The sequence below is a fragment of the Gracilinanus agilis genome, chromosome 3 (assembly GCF_016433145.1).
Source record: "Gracilinanus agilis isolate LMUSP501 chromosome 3, AgileGrace, whole genome shotgun sequence".
NCBI lineage: Eukaryota > Metazoa > Chordata > Mammalia > Didelphimorphia > Didelphidae > Gracilinanus > Gracilinanus agilis.
In genome coordinates this window covers 594781126-594799124 of record NC_058132.1, presented here as the reverse complement: position 1 = coordinate 594799124, position 17999 = coordinate 594781126, and the positions used below count along the sequence as shown (strand labels likewise).

The following is a 17999-nucleotide window of genomic DNA, read 5'->3' as shown; positions in this document are numbered from 1 at the left end:
TGGTTAATGTAAGGAGGCAGCGTTTTTAGCTCAGGACAAGGAAACACTTTCTGCTGATCAGAACTGTCCAAAATTAAAATGAGATGCATCAAAAGCTAATGAGACTTTGACAAATGTAAGTATTCACTTCAAGTAACTGTTGGATGGCCATCTTTCATCACATTGTAGAGAAGATTCTTCATTGGTTGACTTTCACTAGATGAACTCTGAGTTGCTTCCTTGTCTAATATTTTATCATTCTGTTAAGGGATCCTGTTCTGATGGTGGAGGGAGAAGAGGCACTGGAAATACAACTTTTTTCCTTAGGGTAAAAGCAGGCTGGGGCATTTGTTTCTTTTTTCCTTCCGTATCGGCCAGTTGGCTCACATCATTGTTGACAACTGTCAGGATGGTTAAGATGTCTTCATTTCTGCAGCCAGAAAGGGAAGGAAAAAGGAGTTTTAGTAAGATGTTAGAAAGAAATATACGATGGCAGAGAGGTTTGACCAGAGTCACGTGGCTAGGTGTACTCAGGTCTTTCTGCCTCTGAAGTCAGCTTTCGAACCACTATATTATACTAACTCTTACCTTAAAGCACATAAAATCCTAATAATGCTTCACATAATTTTAACTTACGCTCTCCATTTATCCAACAAGCATGTACTAAGCACATGAGGCACTGTGCTAAGTCCTCCGGGGATACAAGAGTGAATCTGATATCATCCTTGCCTTCCAGAAGCATATTTAGTGGGGGCAAATAAGGCATCATCATAATCATCAAAGCTTTTATATAGCACCTATTATGTGCCAGCCACTGGGCTAAATGATTTGGGTTTTTTTTAACCCTTACCTTCTATCTTAGAATCAACACTGTGTATTGGTTCCAAGACAGAAAAGTGGTAAGGGCTAGGCAATGGAGGTAATGCCCAGGGTCACACATCTAGGAAGTGTCTAAGGCCACTTTCGAACCCAGGACCACTCCTCTATATTGGTTAAGTGTTTTATAAATATTATCACATTTGATCCTCACAATGACCCTGGGAGGTAGATGCTATTATTATTTTCATTTGACAGATGAAGAAACTGAGATAATAAATAGAAGTTAAAGTGATTTGTCCAGAAACACAGCTATTAATCATGCTCAGTACATGCTTGTTGGATAAATGGAGAGTGTAAGTTAAAATTATGTGAAGCATTATTAGGATTTTATGTGCTTTAAGGTAAGAGTTAGTATAATATAGTGGTTCGAAAGCTGACTTCAGAGGCAGAAAGACCTGAGTACACCTAATCTGAGGCTGGATTTGAACTCAGCTCTTCCTGCCTCTAGACCCAGTACTCTCAAATTACTCTAATGTCACACAGATGGAGTCAAGTACCATATAAAAAATTCTTTTAATTTTTTTTTAAGTTTTTTTTTTAAACCCTTGTACTTCGGTGTATTGTCTCATAGGTGGAAGAGTGGTAAGAGTGGGCAATGGGGGTCAAGTGACTTGCCCAGGGTCACACAGCTGGGAAGTGGCTGAGGCCAGGTTTGAACCTAGGACCTCCTGTCTCTAGGCCTGACTCTCACTCCACTGAGCTACCCAGCTGCCCAATTCTTTTAATTTTAATAGCAATTAATAGGAAAGATAAATGCCCCTGTGGCCATCACCGCTCCCCTGGATCGCTGCAGCACCCACCAGGGGGCAGTGGTGCTCACTTTGGGAATCACTGATTTGGAAAGCAAGATCCCTAGAGGTTGCCGCTTCATCAAGACTATACAACTTAGGCAGCAGCTGGGTGTCTCAGTGGATTGAGAGCCAGACCCAGAGATGAGAGGTCCGGGGTTCCAATATGGCCTCAGATGCTTCCCAGCCGTGTAACCCTGGGCAAGTCACTTACCCCTCCATTGCCTAGCCCTTACTACTCTCCTACCTTGGAACCAATACACAGTATTGATTCTAAGACAGAAGATGAGGGTTTAAAAAAAAAAGACTATACAACTTGACAGAAACAGAATTTTCACCCAACTCCATCTCATCTAGAGTTCTTTGTAGCGTCATGGGTGTTTCTGTTGTGCCATGATTCAAATTTAGCTTTTTACAGTGATATTTGCTTTATTGTTCTATTCCTGGGCATAGATATGAATGAATATTCCTCATGTATCATTCTAGGTGGAAGTTATCTGCTATGTAAACTCTCTGTCAATCATTCAAACAATAAGTATTCATTAATTGCCTGCCATATTGCCAGACACTGGGCCGGGTGCCAAGGCTACAGTGATAACATGAATGGAGTTACTACCTACAAGGAACTTCCATTCTACAAGGACAGCACAGCATATATGGGAGTGGGGGAGTGGCAAGAATAGTGGCCAGAAAAAAGGGTTTTTGGTCTAAGCCAAAGGTTCTTGATCTTTTTTACATCATGGACCCATTTGGCAATCAGATAAAGCCTATGGCTACCTCTCATGATACTGTTGGTTGCCTACATTCACATGAGAAGGAAAAGCTAAATTTTAATGAGAGCTTAGTAGAAATAAAGATGCAAATTTTTTTTCCCATCCAAGTTCACAGAACCTCTAATAAGAACCTTTTGGCTAAGTAGTAACAGGGATTATGAGTAATCGTCATCATCATCATTATTATATAATCCTTTAAGATTTGCAAAGAACTTCACAGATCCTCACAACATGGGGTCAACCAGGCAGATTGAGAACCAGATCCAGCAAATCTGGTCTCAGACACTTCCTAGCTGTGTGACCCTGGGCAAGTCACTTAATCCCCATTGCCTAGCCTTTACTGCTCTTCTGTCTTGGAACCAACAAACTATTGATTTTAAGTCATAAGGTAAGGGTTTAAAAAAAAAATCCTTACAACAACCCTGTGCAAGTAGATGCTCTCATTATCCCCATTTTATAGATGAAGAAACAAGAAGCACGAAGAGATTAATCAATTTGCTCAAGGTCACCATAAGTAATGTGTCTGAAGCAGGATTTGAACTCAAGTCTAGCACATTAATCGTATCACTTAGCTGCCTCTAGAGTTAGAGCTTCACCAAGAACTCTAGGGCCTATATTACTATACTATTTCTAGGAGGAATAACAAGGTTTATTTAATGATTTGTCTAGTGGGTATTTATTCATTCCTCATTATCTCTATGGGTTACTCATTTTTCCTCAACCCCAGAGAGCATACCTTGGTACCATGCATTTCAGCTGATGGCAGAGAGTTTGAATATACCAGGAACCTTTTATTCTATGTCGAATAGCACAACAGCCATCGACCGTGGCCATCCCAAGGAGGAAATCAGCTTCCACCGGAATGCACCTCAGAGGGGTCTTATCCAGGACAGGAGGTGAGGTTTTGGCATCTTCTTCCAGAAGCACACTTTCTTGAATATTTGAGCCTTGACAGGCTTGGAAGAAAAAGAGCTTGGGTTTGTTAGCCAGTCCTGGGCATCGGTGAGCCCTGAAGTAGGAGGTGAGTTCATGAATGGCTATCTTCTCTTCATCTGAGGAGAACACAGAGCCAGACTCGCCATGGGTGAGGACACAGCACACAAAGCAGTCACTCTCTCGGTGCTCCGGGGAGGTTCTACACAGCTGCAGAATCTCTTCCATTTCTCTTTTTTCCGTATTGTGATGAATTGTCACCGTGAATCCCAGCCACTCAAAAACACTCTTGAGTTCATCTGTAAAAAGGTTTTACCAAAATTCCATAGTGAATCCCAATGAAACATTGAATTTTCACTCTTTATATGTACCTATAGAACTTATACTCCCATCCAAGAGGATGGGTAGAGCATTGGGCTTAGAGTCAGCAAGACATGGATTCTAATCCTAATACCTAGCATTTGTATAGTTGGCTATATGGTGACAAGAACTATGTTAAGTGCTTTACAAATATCATCTCATCTGATTCTTGTATTATTTCTCCATTTCAGAGCTGAGGCAACAGAATCAAACAAAGTTTAAGTGACCTGCCTGATGTCCCATAGATTGTAAATATCTGAGGCAGGATTTGAACTGAGGTCCTCCTGACTTCTGGCCCAGCAATCTATCCACTTTGCCACCATTTACAGCCTCAGAGTTAATTTTCTACCCCTTCTTTCCTTTGATCTTCTGCTGCTTAATCTGGTGGCTTTTTCTCCGTTCTCATTCTCGTTGAAGTTCCTGCAGCTTTTAACATTGTCAACAACCTCCTCCTCCAGATGCTTATTTTTTCTACCATTGGTTCTAGGACACTGTCTCTTGACCTCTCTGGTTTCCTTTGAGTCCCTGCTAAAATCTCCTCTTCTCCTAGAAGTCTTTCCCAGTCCCTGGAATGCTAGCGCTTTCCCTTTGTAATTCATTTCCAACATATCCTGTCTGTATCTTATTTGTACATAGTTGTTCCCATTGGACTATGAACTCTTGAAAAGCAAAGACTGGTTTTTGTTTTTGTTTTGGCTTTCTTTGTATTACCAAGGCTTTGTATCACAGTGCCTGGCATGCAGGAAGCACTTCATAAATGCTTGTTGACTTGATACACTGGCTACTTAATAAATGTTTGTTGAATAGAATCAAACCAAGAATTTCTAGAATTTGTCCCTGGAAAGGAGGTTATTTAGTCCAAGTTTTTCATTTTAGATGTGCCACTCATAGGAGTGACATGCCTGATCTCACTTAGTAGTCTGGACTCTGGGCATGAGGCTCTTAGTCCTTCTCTCAGCTTCATCTGTCACTCATACCCCCTCACACTGATTCATACTCCCCTAACTTTTTTTTTCTTAAACCCCTACCTTTCATCTTAGAGTCAATACTCTATATTAGTTTGAAGGCAGAAGAGAGGTCCTTACCTCTAGGCAATGGGGATCAAGTGCTTTGCCTAGTGAAGTGTCTGAGGTCAAATTTGAATCCAGAACCTTCTGTTTCTAGGACTGGCTCTCTATCCACTAAGCCACCTAGCTGTCCCCCACCCCCAGCCTTTTAACCAATCACTTGTATGTCTTTATGTTTCTTAGAACATCTGGATACAACTTATTCCTTGCCTCGACTCCCTTTGTGGGTTCTTGTTGAAAATACTGGATGTGAATAAGAGGGCCTGGGTTCAAACCCCAGCTGTGTGCCTTTAGGCAATGACTGACTGAATGAATGAAAAATATTCATTAAGCTTTTGCTGTGTGCCCAAAAAAATCACTTAATTCTGTTTGACTCAGTTCATTGTCTGTAAAATGAGCTAGAGAAGGAAACCAGTCAAGAAAACCCCAAATGCTGTCATGAGTTGGATACGACTTTGGATATGACTGAAATGACTAAACAACAAACAAGAACTCAACTAATGTAAAAGAGGGAGATGGCGCTTGCCCTCAAGGAGCTTAGATCCTAATGGGGGGAGGGGGGAAGCCATGTACAAAGGGCAGTAGTGACCACAGAAGGGTATTTTGGTCTGGGAAGCCACTGAGATGACAAGTAGAACCAAAGGGGAGCTGATCAACAGATCCTTTCTTTTATCTTTTTTTGCCCCTGATTTCCAAGGCTTTACTGGACAGGGTTACTGGGGTTATTCTAGAAAATGATGGTCTTAGTTCTTTTGAAATCCAGGCATGAAAAGCTATATTCAGAGAAGGACACACACACACATACACACACATCCTACAAAAAAAGGTAGGATTTCAAATTCTAAAATCCTTATACATAGACGCAGTCTTGAGCACAAGACTTCCAGTTGGCCAGCTCTTAGACCACAGACTTGATTTCCTCTTCAGCACTTTTTACAGAATCTGTGGTGAATGATGTTCCTGTTGACTTGAATGCAGAAGTTTTCAGAAATGATGCTTAGCGTTGAAATAGCTGGATTGGTCTCCCCTAGCATTACTCTGCTATCTTCTCCACATTCAATCCCTCCCAGACCATGACCACAACAAGCCCTGAAATGAGATATTCCATAAGCCCAGGGAAAAACAATCTGTCCTTCAGGCCAACATGATGCTATTCAGATGTTCCTCTGAGGCCCTAAGGAACTTCATGTCCCTGACGTGGATTACTTCTACTCAAAAAATTTGATATTGTCCCTGACCAGATTAGGAAGCTATGGATTCCAATAACAATTCTGGCACTTATTAGCTATTTGATACTAGGCAAGTCACTCAGCTCCTGAAGGAATTGTTTAGGGTTTGCACATGTGTAAAGAGAGGTTGTGATCTCTGTTGATAGTGGAAGTTCCCCACTAATACAGAAGTCTATCTTTCATGTATTCTTTTTTTTTAACCCTTACTTTCTGTCTTATAATTGATATCAGTTCTAAGCAGTGCTGAAGAAGAGCAATAAGGGCTAGGCAATTGGGGTTAAGTGTCTTGCCCAAGATCACACAGCCAGGAAGTGTCTGAAATCAGATTTGAACCCAGAACTTCCTATCTCTACACCTGCTATTTAGCTGCCCCTCCTTCATGTATTCTCATTCACATGCTTCCCATATGCCCTGACATTTTGTTCTATGTAACATACCAACAATATGTCATTAAGAAAAAAATAATTGCATAGCCTTTATTGTGTTGTTCACTCACATCTGATTCTATGTGACATCATGGACAAAGTCCATGAGGTTTTCTTGGCAAAGATACTGGAGAAGTTTCCCCCCTTCTCCAGTGTGACCTCATATTACAGAGGAGGAACTGAGGCAAATAGAGGTTAAGTCACTCACGTGTTTCACACAGCTAGTAAATGACTGAAGCCCAATTTGAACTCAGATCTCCCTGATTCCAGATCTGGTGCTATAGCCATTGTACCACTAAACTGTCCCTCTCCTTTATACTATCATTCTACTATTTCAAGGATTCGAGCTACAAGGATCTTTAAAGTCATCTAGTTCATTTACAGATGAGGAAACTAAAACCTGGAAGATTCTGTGACTTTCTCAAGGTCATATTTAACTGAAAACCTTGGAGAGGTATCATGGCATGGTGCTGATAAAGTATTAGACTTGGAGTCAGAAGAACTGGATTCAAATTTTGTCCCAGATACTGAATGAGTCTTCTGATCACAGATAAGCCACTTTAAGCTAACCAAGCCTCAATTTCCAACTCTCTAAAATGGGGATGAGAGTTCCTACCTCATAAGAGCTGTGAGCTGTGAGAGAAAAACAAATGAGATGTTGATTGTATATGTGGATCTCAGAGATAGTATGAATGGAGGAGGGCTCAGGCCCAATCTGGCTATAGTTGGTGAGGGTGGAAACACACACTCCTCTCACAATCACTATGGATGTAATGTATGCCTCTCCTCCCTGACAGGCTTGATTGATTAAGCCTGTCAGTTGCTCCTTCCTAACAGTTTGCCCAAGCTGGGAACCCCTGAGAGGTTGGGTGGATGGATAACCTCTCTAGGTCCTAACCTGAGGTTGGATTAGTTGTTGATAAGGCTATTGATTGGCTATTGGAAACATTGTTATCTGACTGTGTATTGATCTCCCCTTCCCAAGAGCTTTGATATAATAAACACTCAGGAAAGGTACTTGTTGGTAAAACACTATATTGAACCTATTAATGGGGTAAGGAAAACAAGGTAACAGGATTGAGGATCTGGGAACCCTATTGCTAGTTGATTGGCTATTAATCTAATTGTTGATCAAATCTTGAGATTGCTTGGCTTGTAGTAACTGGAGGTCTTCACCCTCTCACTAACTCTGTCCTGACCTGGCCACAGCCAAGACAGAGATTAGGGAAGGCTATTGATGTTGATGTTGATAGATGAATCAGTATACTCTCTCAGCTCTAATATCAATGGTGTTGATTGATCACTAGCTCTCTCTCAATCAGGTACAGGTTACAGGTTTCAGGCCTACCCTTTCCATCCTTCACCTCCCTCCATCCCAAGTCCTTGCTCCAAAAAAGCTCGCTCAAGTCTGAGCTCCCAACTATTGTTCCTTGGGGGTATTTATAGGGTGGGGCCAACCAATTTTTGCCCTTGGCTCATGGCACCTGGGAACTTCCAAAATTCTCAACTGCCAATCCTGTCATTCAAGGTGGCATCCATCTTGTCCCAGATAATGATTTTAACAAGGTGAAGTATGTGTAAACTTTAAAGCAAGATATAAATACAAAGTAGAGAAGCTAGGTGACATAATGGATAGAATGCTGGACTTGAAGAGAGCAAGACTCAACTTTCTGAGTTCAAATCTGATGTAAGAGAAGCCTTGCACAGAAGGGGATTTTGGAATGTTGCAGAGAGAGAGAGAAATTTGAATGACAGAAGAGCCAGTTAGAAGGAAAAGCAAAGACTTCTGGGAAAGGAATGGAACAGGGGAGTTCATCCCTGAACCCTGGACTAGACAGAGTTCATGCCTCACCTCAGGATTCAAAATCCGCTGAATACCTGAGGATTTCCCAACCTTTTCCTTATACCTCAAACACCTGTGATTGTACCTGTTCTCCTGGACAACAACTTAAGAGGGCTGATTGAACATTTTACAGCTGCTTGAGGGGCTTTGCCCAGAAAGCACATTGAGCCAGCCTGAAGAAGAACTTCTCTCTCTGTGCCAACTATATAAAGACATTGCAACCTGTCATTTTGGATTAGATTAGCAGCATAGGAAGGAAGAAGGGATCTAGAACATTTTCTGGCCGGAGCCTTTTGGCTTTGGCTTAGGCCAAAAGAGACTCCATACCACCCTGTGTTTAGACTAGGGCATTCCTGTTCCCACTCTCCAAAACCCTTCCTTGAATCTGTTCATTAAGCCACACCTTTGAGTTGAAACAATACACAGTCAGATAATCCTTTGTGAGGGAAAAGGACTTGTTGGGTGAAGGGAGGGAAGAGCTCTCTTTATCCCCAAGTTCTGTCAGATCTTGGGGTGCCCATCATTGCTCTTCCCCTAGCAAGGGTTGGCCATCAGGGAAGGTCAGGCATAAAGCAAAGTCTTAACCAAAAGCCAAATCCTATTTCCTTCAGTGTCTCTACCCTGGTCATCCTCCTGCTTGCCTTTTCACATCCATCATATCCAACACTGTCAGAGTGCAGCCATTGTCTCTCTGACAGATAGAAAGGAGGTTTCCCTCGAGGTCAACTAATCAATCCATCATGACTAGGGCCAAACAACACCTACTAGGGGATCTCCCTTTCAGTCCTTTTAATATTTCCATTCCTCCTTTAGAGATCTATCTGGGTGAGCACTCTGCCCAGATGGGAAGGGAATTTCCCTGGAGAGGTTCATTGACTCTCTCAAACCAAGCTACAAGCCTATCACACCAGGGATTCCCCCTCTATCCTTTTAACACTGGCCTCAGACCCTACTAGTTAGATGGCCCTGGGCAAATCACTTCACCCTGTTTGCCTCAGTTTCCTCTTTTATAGAATGAGCTGGAGAAAGAAATGGCAAACCACTCCAGTGTCTTTGCCAGGAAAACTCCAAATGGGGTTATGAAGAATCAAAAACAACTGAAATAACTGGACAACAATGACAAATTACAAAATACAGAAAGAAAATGTGGAATGCAGAATGTATTCTCCTTGAGAATAAGGATGGTCTTGATTTTTTTTAATGTCATATCCCTAGTCTATCAGAGTACTTGGCATATAGCAAACCTATATGTTGAAGAGAATTATTGAAATTAAATTTTAAAATCTTTTTCAGAATCCATTGGCTTCCAAATTCCTTACCTGCATCTTTAAGACTTCCTCTCCTGGGGTTCATGGTCCGAAATTCAAAGTTATTGAAAATGATGCAGTGACCTCTGTGGGAACGATCCATCCTATAGAATTTTGCTTCCTTGGGAGAAGAAACAAAGAAAAGCATTACAGAAATCCACCCTCTCATTATGGTACCATCATGTAATTCCCAGACAACAACCCAATGGTTCATGCTCCTTTGAGGGGAAGGGGAAAACAAGGGGGCAAGAGATGAGGACCGGGAGGCAGCAGTTCCCTCATACAATTTTAGAAGCAGTTTTCCTCCTTGGTCCAAACCTTTGAATAAATGCATGACTCTCTGGTTACTAGACCTAATGAGGATGGCCAGAGATTCTGACCGCTCTTTGCAATCTATTAATGGTAAATCATTACCAAGTCATATAAGAATGATCCTAAAATACCTTGAGACAGAGTCCTTAACCAGCGAACTTGATTTGTTATTTTTTAAGATTTTGAACACTATTTTAATGTAATTGCTTTCCTTGATAATTTTATGCATTTTGTTTTAGTCTCTGAAATTTATTTTGGAAAGGATCTATAGGCTTCACCAGATTGCCAAAGGAATCCTTGACACAAACAAGGTCATAAATCATTGCCTTAAGGTGGTAGCTAGGTGGCTCAGAGGATAGAGAATCAGGCCTGAAGACAGAGAAGTCCTTGATTCAAATTTGACCTCAGATACTTCCTAGTTGAGTGAGCCTAGGTAAGCCTATTGCCTAGTCCTAGCCCTTACCACTCTTCTGCCTTAGAAGCAATACATAGTATTGAATTCAAGACAAAAAGTAAGAGTTTAAAAAAAAAAAAAGAAAAAAGAATCATTGCCTTAAGACCTAGAACCCCCAATAAGAATTCACTTTTACTAAATGTCATCCCCACTTCCTTTCTCTAGGCAATTTCATATTTGCAGGATATCCCTGCCCCTCTTCAATACCTGAAAAGTCCTGAGATTTTATCACTACCTCCCTTGATCAAGGTCAAGGGGTCCCTCCCCCTCAAAAAAACTAGAGCATAAACACGTATCTAAACAAAACTGAAGAAATGCAATGTTTAGTTCAAAATCGAGGTGTGTAAATAGTCCAGACTGCTGGAAAAGTCCTTTTCAAGTGTTGCAATGATCTGACAATTTGCAGTGTCTCAGATGGAGGAGGCTCGGGAACCTGACTCTTTAGAGAATCAGGATGACTCACAGCTTGATTTTACTTCCTTATCTTGCTCTACTTATAGATCCCATTGCCACAGTGGCACACGGCATTTCCTGTTAAGGAGTTGTTCCCCCACTACCCACGCCATCCTCATTCCCAACCACTGAAGGTATTTGAATCTCTCAGGGGCACAGGTTACTCCTTCTCCTGGTACAAAAAAATCTATCCTCTGTATTGATGCCACTCTACCCCACATTGTTTTCTCCTGCTCCTGCACACTTCCTACTTAAGATCCTTCAAATGAGACTAGGATTATGGCAGGAGACATGGAAGATCAGATAAAATCCTTGTGGAAGATCTTCCCTGGCAAATCTTACAGCATACTGGTTCCAGATCTACTCAGAGGCTATATGGAACTGCTAGGAACGAGGTTCCTGCTATCATTGTATAATTTGTATAAAGGAAAGGCTTCTGCCACCTTGGTCTTAATGGAATATCACAACTATGGGTAAGAATGATGACTGCCTGCCTTTGTTTCTACTGTCTGTGATTCTTTACAACTTTCCTCACCTGCATATTTAAAAAATGCTTCATTGATGCTGTTTCCCTTATTTTCTTTTTTCTTCCTTTATCCCTTCCTTTGTTTCTTCTTTCCTTCCTTCCTTCATTCCTCCCTCCCTTCCTTTCTCTTTCTTTTGCTATTCATCTTTAATTCCCCCTTTTTTTACCTTATTAAGCAAAAGAAGAGAAAAACAAACCCCTTATAAAAATACACATAAGAAAGCAAAAGAAATCCCCACATTAGTCATGTCTGAAAATGTGTGCCTCCTTTTGTATCTTGAGCCCATTAGTCCTCTCTAACTGGAGGTAACTTATCATGCTTCAGGATCAGTCCTCTGAAATACTGGGTGGTCATTGCATTAACCAAAATTCTTAAATCTTTTGAAGATGTTTTCTTTAATATTGTTATGTTAAAAATAATTCATCTGGTTCTGCTCACTTCTCTCAATAGCTAGATAGAGGACTATAGAAGTGGAATGAAGACTATGTTGCCCTATACCCAAGGCATGAGATGGCTAAATGATGTGGTAGCTAGAGTCCCAGATCTGGAGCCAGGAAGACTGATCTTGCTGAGTTCAGACTGGCCTCAGACATTTACATAGTCATCTGACCTTGTGTAAGTCACTTAATCCTGTTTTCCTCAGCTTCCTAATCTGTAAAAATGAGCTGGAGGGGGCAGCTGGGTAGCTCAGTGGATTGAGAGCCGGGCCTAGAGACAGGAGGTCCTAGGTTCAAATCCGGCCTCAGCCACTTCCCAGCTGTGTGACCCTGGGCAAGTCACTTGACCCCCATTGCCTACCCTTACCAATCTTCCACCTATAAGTCAATACACAGGTTTAAAGGGTTTAAAAAAAAAAAAAGTTAAAAAAAAACAAAATGAGCTGGAGAAGGAAATAGCAAACCACTGCAGTATCTTTGCCAAGAAAACCCCAAATGGGATCACAAAAAGTCAGACACAACTGAAAGAAATGAACATGATGAATGTGTTGGCCCATTTTGTTTAACTGAGTTTCATTGTTATAAGGAAGGTTCTGTTAGAGGAACAGAGACCAAGAAGATCATTTGGAATTGTCAACAATAATTTTTAAGAGAATATCTACAAAACTTTAAAAAAAGATTATTGATTTCATAAGATTCGGGAGACCCAAAGAGGAACTCCCTCTACCAATGCAGATGGGACATCTATTCTGTGACTTTTAGTCTCAGACTATATCAGGACACAGAAAGTAAAGACTTTGCCCAAAGATACACAGATATATAGAGGATCCAGGTCTTTTTTAATCTAAGGCGAACTTTCCATCCATTTTTACATGTTCCCTCTGTGTGAATTCATTTAAATTGTTTTTTAAAAGAAATAGCAAAGGTCCAAATTCAAGTCTCCACCTCCTAATATCACGTGGTTTCAGTCCTCTGGTAGGTCTTCAATTCCAGAGATTACATTTGTGACCTTCTTTTCCTCCAAGTGGTATTTCTCAGTAATTCCAGTTTCTCACTCTAGAAGGCTGCACCTCTAGGATCCCCCTCTTTCTACAGGAAGCCAGAATTATCCTTTTTCTCTTCTTTCTTTTCTTTTCTTTTCTTTCTTAACTCTTATCTTCTGTATTAAAAGCAATACTAAATATCCATTCCAAGAAATAAAAGCAGTAAAGGTTAGGCGATTGAGATTAACTGAGTTGCCCAGGCTCATACAACTTGGAAGTGTCTGAGGCCAAATTTGAACCCAGGACCTCCCATCTCCAGGACTGACTCTCTGTCTACTGTGCCACCTAACTGCCTTCACTCCTTTTCTAACTAAAAAAACAGATCTCCGAACCCTTAAACTTGAGTTTTCTGGAGAAGAAAACTTGTTATTTTTGCTGCTGCTCAGGAATTCCCCTTCTCTGTCCAAAAATCTAGAATTCAGGAATCCTCACTATTTGACTGTTTCCCTTTCTTAGGACCAGGCAATTAGAAGCACGCGCACTATTGCAACATACTCCATGTGACTCACACCAGTAGATCTATCAAATTCTGAATGCACAAATGGATTAAATTAAAGTGGGTCTATATATGGCAAGCTAGAGGAAAAAGTATAATATAGGATGTAGAATATGAGTTGATATAACATAAACTAATATGATATAGCCATATATCATATATAAGTTCAAGATGTACTATCAGTGAAAAGATCATTGCCCTTAGAATCACAGGGTCTGAATCTGAATATCCCCTTTACCACTTAAGATCCATTTGCCCTTGAGCAAGTTCCTTAAATATGGTGCTTTGAACTGGAAAAACCTACAGGAACTGATTGATACAGAGTGAAATAAGCAGAACCAGGAGAACATTCTACACAGTAACTAGAACACTGAGGGATGATCAAATGTGATTGACTTTGCTACTAAAAGCAATGTAATGATCCAGAACAATTCTAGGGGACTTATGAGAAAGAATGCTCTCCACGTCCAGAGAAAGAAGTGTGGGAGTGGAAACACAGAAGAAAAACATATGATTTATCACTTGTTTATATGTATATATGATTTGGGGTTTGGATATTAAAAGATTATTCCATTACAAAAATGAATAATATGGAAATAGGTTTTGAGTGATAATATATGTATAACCCAGTGAAATTGGTTGTCAACTCTGGGAAGGAGGAGGGAAGAGGAGAGAGAGAGAGAGACAACAAGAATGATGTAATCATGAGAAAAAATTTTAAAATAAAATAAAATTTAAAAAAATATATAGTGCTCTGTCACTCGGTTCAGGAATTTTTCAGAAGCATTAACTGAGATTATATGAGGTAAGGGAAGTACTCCCAGCCTCTCCATAAGCCAATGTTTTTTTTTCTTTAAGTTGGAAATCTGTCTCCAGCGAGTCACATTTCCCCTCCAGATGTAGCCCAGATTCCATTGCAACCTCCTTTGGCTCTGCAGTATCCAAAAGACTTCCATGGCCCAGGAAAGGAAGTTAGATTGATTTTGCCCATATGACCCTGCAGGACTGAAGCTGAGGACTGGAGGGCAGGAAAGTCATGAATAATCAATCTTCCATGGAGATCCTTGGTGTGAGGAAATGCACATGACTCAGACAAGAATGGCAGGAGCCTGATTTTCTAAGAAAAAGCATCACTGGCTGGAATAAAGTCAACAAATGATATACAGCTAACGTTTAAATAGCATCTACTATGTGGCAGACACTGTGCTGAGCATGTTACCATTATTATCTCATTTGACCTTCATAACAACCCTGGAGGGTAAATGATATTATTGTCCCCATTTTACAAATGAGGAAACTCAAGCAAATAAAAGTTAAGTAACTTGCCCAGAGTCACACAACTAGTAGGTGTCAGAGGCTGGATTTAAATTTAAGTCTTCCTGACTTCAGGTCTAACTTTCTATCCACTGAGTCAGCTAGCTGCCCAAAATAGCCAAAAAGGACATCAAGGGGCATCAAGGTAAAATAGTAAAGGACCAATAATTCAGTCATGCCAATGGTGTCAAAAAGGACTTAAGACAGAGCAGGTTTCACCCAGAAGTGACAGGATCTCAGTAAGGAGAGATACAAATTCAGGTTCAAAGGCAAGGATTAGTGAATACCCTCACTTAAGGAGTTATTGGCTTTATTCTGTTGGCTGAAGAGTAGGTGCTTCCTCTTTTAAGATGGAAAGCACAGAATGGTCTATACCACCTTGTGGGGGGGTGGGGCATGTGCACACATATGTATGTATATGTGAATTGTAGACATATTTTTGATGGTATAAGAAATAAATAAAGTGCTTTATTTGAGAAACTGTAGAAGATGCAATAACTCCTTCCCTTCCTAGAAAACACATTCTTCTGTTAGGTTTTTAAAGCCCTGATCTTTCCTACCTCTCCAGGCTCCTCACACTTGATTCTCTTCCATATATTCTCAAAATCCAGCAACACTGGTCTTCTTGCTGCTCCTCATCACATCTTCCATCTCTGTACATTTTCTTTCCTTTTTTTTAACCCTTACCTTCTGTTTTGGTACTGTGAGAATTTATTTTTCATATATTTTAGTTTATTATTAGGGATTTAAGTTAAATATAAAATAAATAATTTTTAAGATTATTTTTCTATCGGGGTCTTGGATTATAAAAGCCCAAAGTCAGTTCCAGGATTTTAGGGGAAAGTCCTGAGCCAGATCTGAGACTGAGCTTCATTCTATCTCTAGATCTTTTCATTCTCTTTGCCCTAAGGAATCCCTTTCATAGATTCTGGCTAACAGAAAAGTTTTGCAATGATGCTTTTCCAGTACATCTCACCTATCCAGCTGTAGGGATGGGAAAGGGAGGATAGGTGGATGGACCACCTCTTAATTAGCTATTACCAATTAAAGATATGCTGGGATGGTCAAGGGAGAGGCTGAAAATCAAAGCCTAAAAATCTATTTATTAGGTTGCCTGACCCAGCTCTGGTCATCCCTGGTACTGAGAGAGCTATGGAGACCTGTATCAATTTATCAATTATGATGCTGGCCTAACTAATAAATTTATATTCTTACCCAAAAATCACTCTCTCTAGATAATTTTAATCATACTATATTAATTATAAGACAGAAGAGAGGTCAGGACTAGACAATCAGGGTAAATGACTTGCCCATGGTCACATAGGAAGTGACTGAGGTCAGATTTGAACCCAGGATCTCCCAACTTCTGGCCCAGTGCTTTTTCCACTCTGCTACCTAGCTGCCCCAACTCTGCACATTTAAAAATATTTTATTTATTTATTTTTAAACCCTTACCTTCTGCCTTAGAATCAATACTGTGTACTAGGTCCAAGGCAGAAGAGGGGTATGGACTAGGCATTGGGGGCCAAGTGACTTGCCCAGGGTCACACAGCTAGGAAGTGTCTGAGTCCAGATTCTGCAAATTTTCAATGACTTCCTCATGCCTCGAATGCTCTCCCTCCCCATCTCTACCTCCTGCCTTCCTTGGTTTCTTTCAAGCCTAAGATAAAATCCCATCTTCTGGAAGAAGCTTTCCCAATCTCCCTTAATGCTATTAATACTTTCCCTCTGAAATGACTTCCAATTTACCAACTACATCTTGCTTGTATGTAGCTGTTCATTTGTTGTCTCTCCCATAATATTATGAGCTCCTCAAGGGCAGAGGACTGTTTTTGCCTTTATTTGTATAGCTCAGCACTTAGCACAGTGCCTGGCAAATAGTAGGCACTTAATCGATGCTTGGGGACTTGCCTAGAAAGATACCCACATCCTGCTATCATCTTTGCAAATGGCAGGCAACATCTTTTCTTCGTTTCTTTCAGAAAAGTTGAGAAAGAATCAATTCATGAGTGGAAAATGTAAGAGAATACATGCAAAAGTCAATATTGAGGTCTCAAATCATTGATTACTAAATCAGAAAAGTATTTAAGAAAGCAACCAAGGGGCAGCTGGGTAGCTCAGTGGATTGAGAGTCAGGCCTAGAGACAGGAGGTCCTAGGTTCAAATCCGGCCTCAGATACTTCCCAGCTGTGTGACCCTGGGCAAGTCGCTTGACCCCCATTGCCCACCCTTACCAATCTTCCACCTATGAGCCAATACACAGAAGTTAAGGGTTTAAAAAAATAAAAATAAAATAATAATAATAAAGAAAGCAACCAAACCTCCATTTCTTTTTCAACAGATCTGGTCCCAGTGATGGCTGATGCAACACTTAACTTTTTCTCCTCTAGAAAATAAAGAATACAGATTTTTGTGTCTTTACCTTTCCCTGAATGGCACTAGAAGTACATTCTATGCAAAATGGTTCAATTGTCCTATTGGTTTTGGGGGGTTGGTGCATGGTGGCACAGTGTGACAGAGAGGTGGAGCCATAGTGTACAGAGCACTGGGCTTGGAGTCAGAAGCAGCCAGGCAGCTTAATGGATAGAGCCAGAACTAGAGGCAAGAGATCTGAGTTTAAATTTGGTCTCAGCCACTTCCTGGTTGTGTGACCTTGGACAAGTCATTAAACCTCAGGTACCTAGCCCTTGCCACTCTTCTGACTTGGCTCCAATACTTAATATCAATTCTTAGACTGAAGAAAAGAGTCAGACCTGACTGAACAACAACTATCCAGTTCAAGTCATAGCTCCAGGACAGACTGAGAAGTGGACCTGATTATGTGTTGGGGTGACGTTCAAGGAGGGAGGTCCTGGGATGTGGGTAGCAAAAGGAGGAAGTTCAGGAGTCTGCAGCAGCAGCAGCAGCAGCAGCAGCAATGGGTGATTCAGACCTCAGGTTCATTTCTGGCAATCTACAGGGGAATAACTAGGACAGAAATTCCAGAGCAGAGGGGGAGTCTACAATCTGCTGCTCAGAATCACCAACCTAATGTGACTCAAGAACCAAACCCAGATCAGGAACTTGCAGAGCTCAGACCAAAGGAACACCAGAGTGCTGAAAAGTTCCACGGTCCCCAGCCTGTCCTTGACATCCTGAAGCACCCGACTCTTAAAAACCCAAGGGAACAGCAACAGGACTAGCGCAGACCTTCCCTCCAGAAGTGCTGAAGAACCCAGCCCTCATGTCTAGTCCAAAGTCAAGAAACAGGCTGGAAGAATGAGCAAACAACTAGTATATATATATATAGTGCCTTCTATGTACTAGGCACTGTGCTAAGGGATTTCTTTTATTTATATATAAATATAACATTTTATATATGTGTATATATATATATATCG

General features: G+C 40.9%; 1 protein-coding gene across 1 annotated transcript in view; it reads right to left on the bottom strand.

Annotated features, from left to right (window-relative positions):
- Window positions 1–234: 234 nt before the first annotated feature.
- The window catches only part of CASP10 (caspase 10), a 27965-nt gene continuing 10200 nt past the window's right edge, over window positions 235–17999 (bottom strand). Inside the window, exons 6-9 of the mRNA XM_044669399.1 lie at window positions 16941–17005; window positions 9596–9704; window positions 3156–3651; window positions 235–409 (exon numbers count right to left, since the gene is read on the bottom strand). Of these exons, the coding sequence (XP_044525334.1) occupies window positions 235–409; window positions 3156–3651; window positions 9596–9704; window positions 16941–17005 (845 nt within the window). The remainder of the gene's footprint in view (window positions 410–3155; window positions 3652–9595; window positions 9705–16940; window positions 17006–17999) is intronic.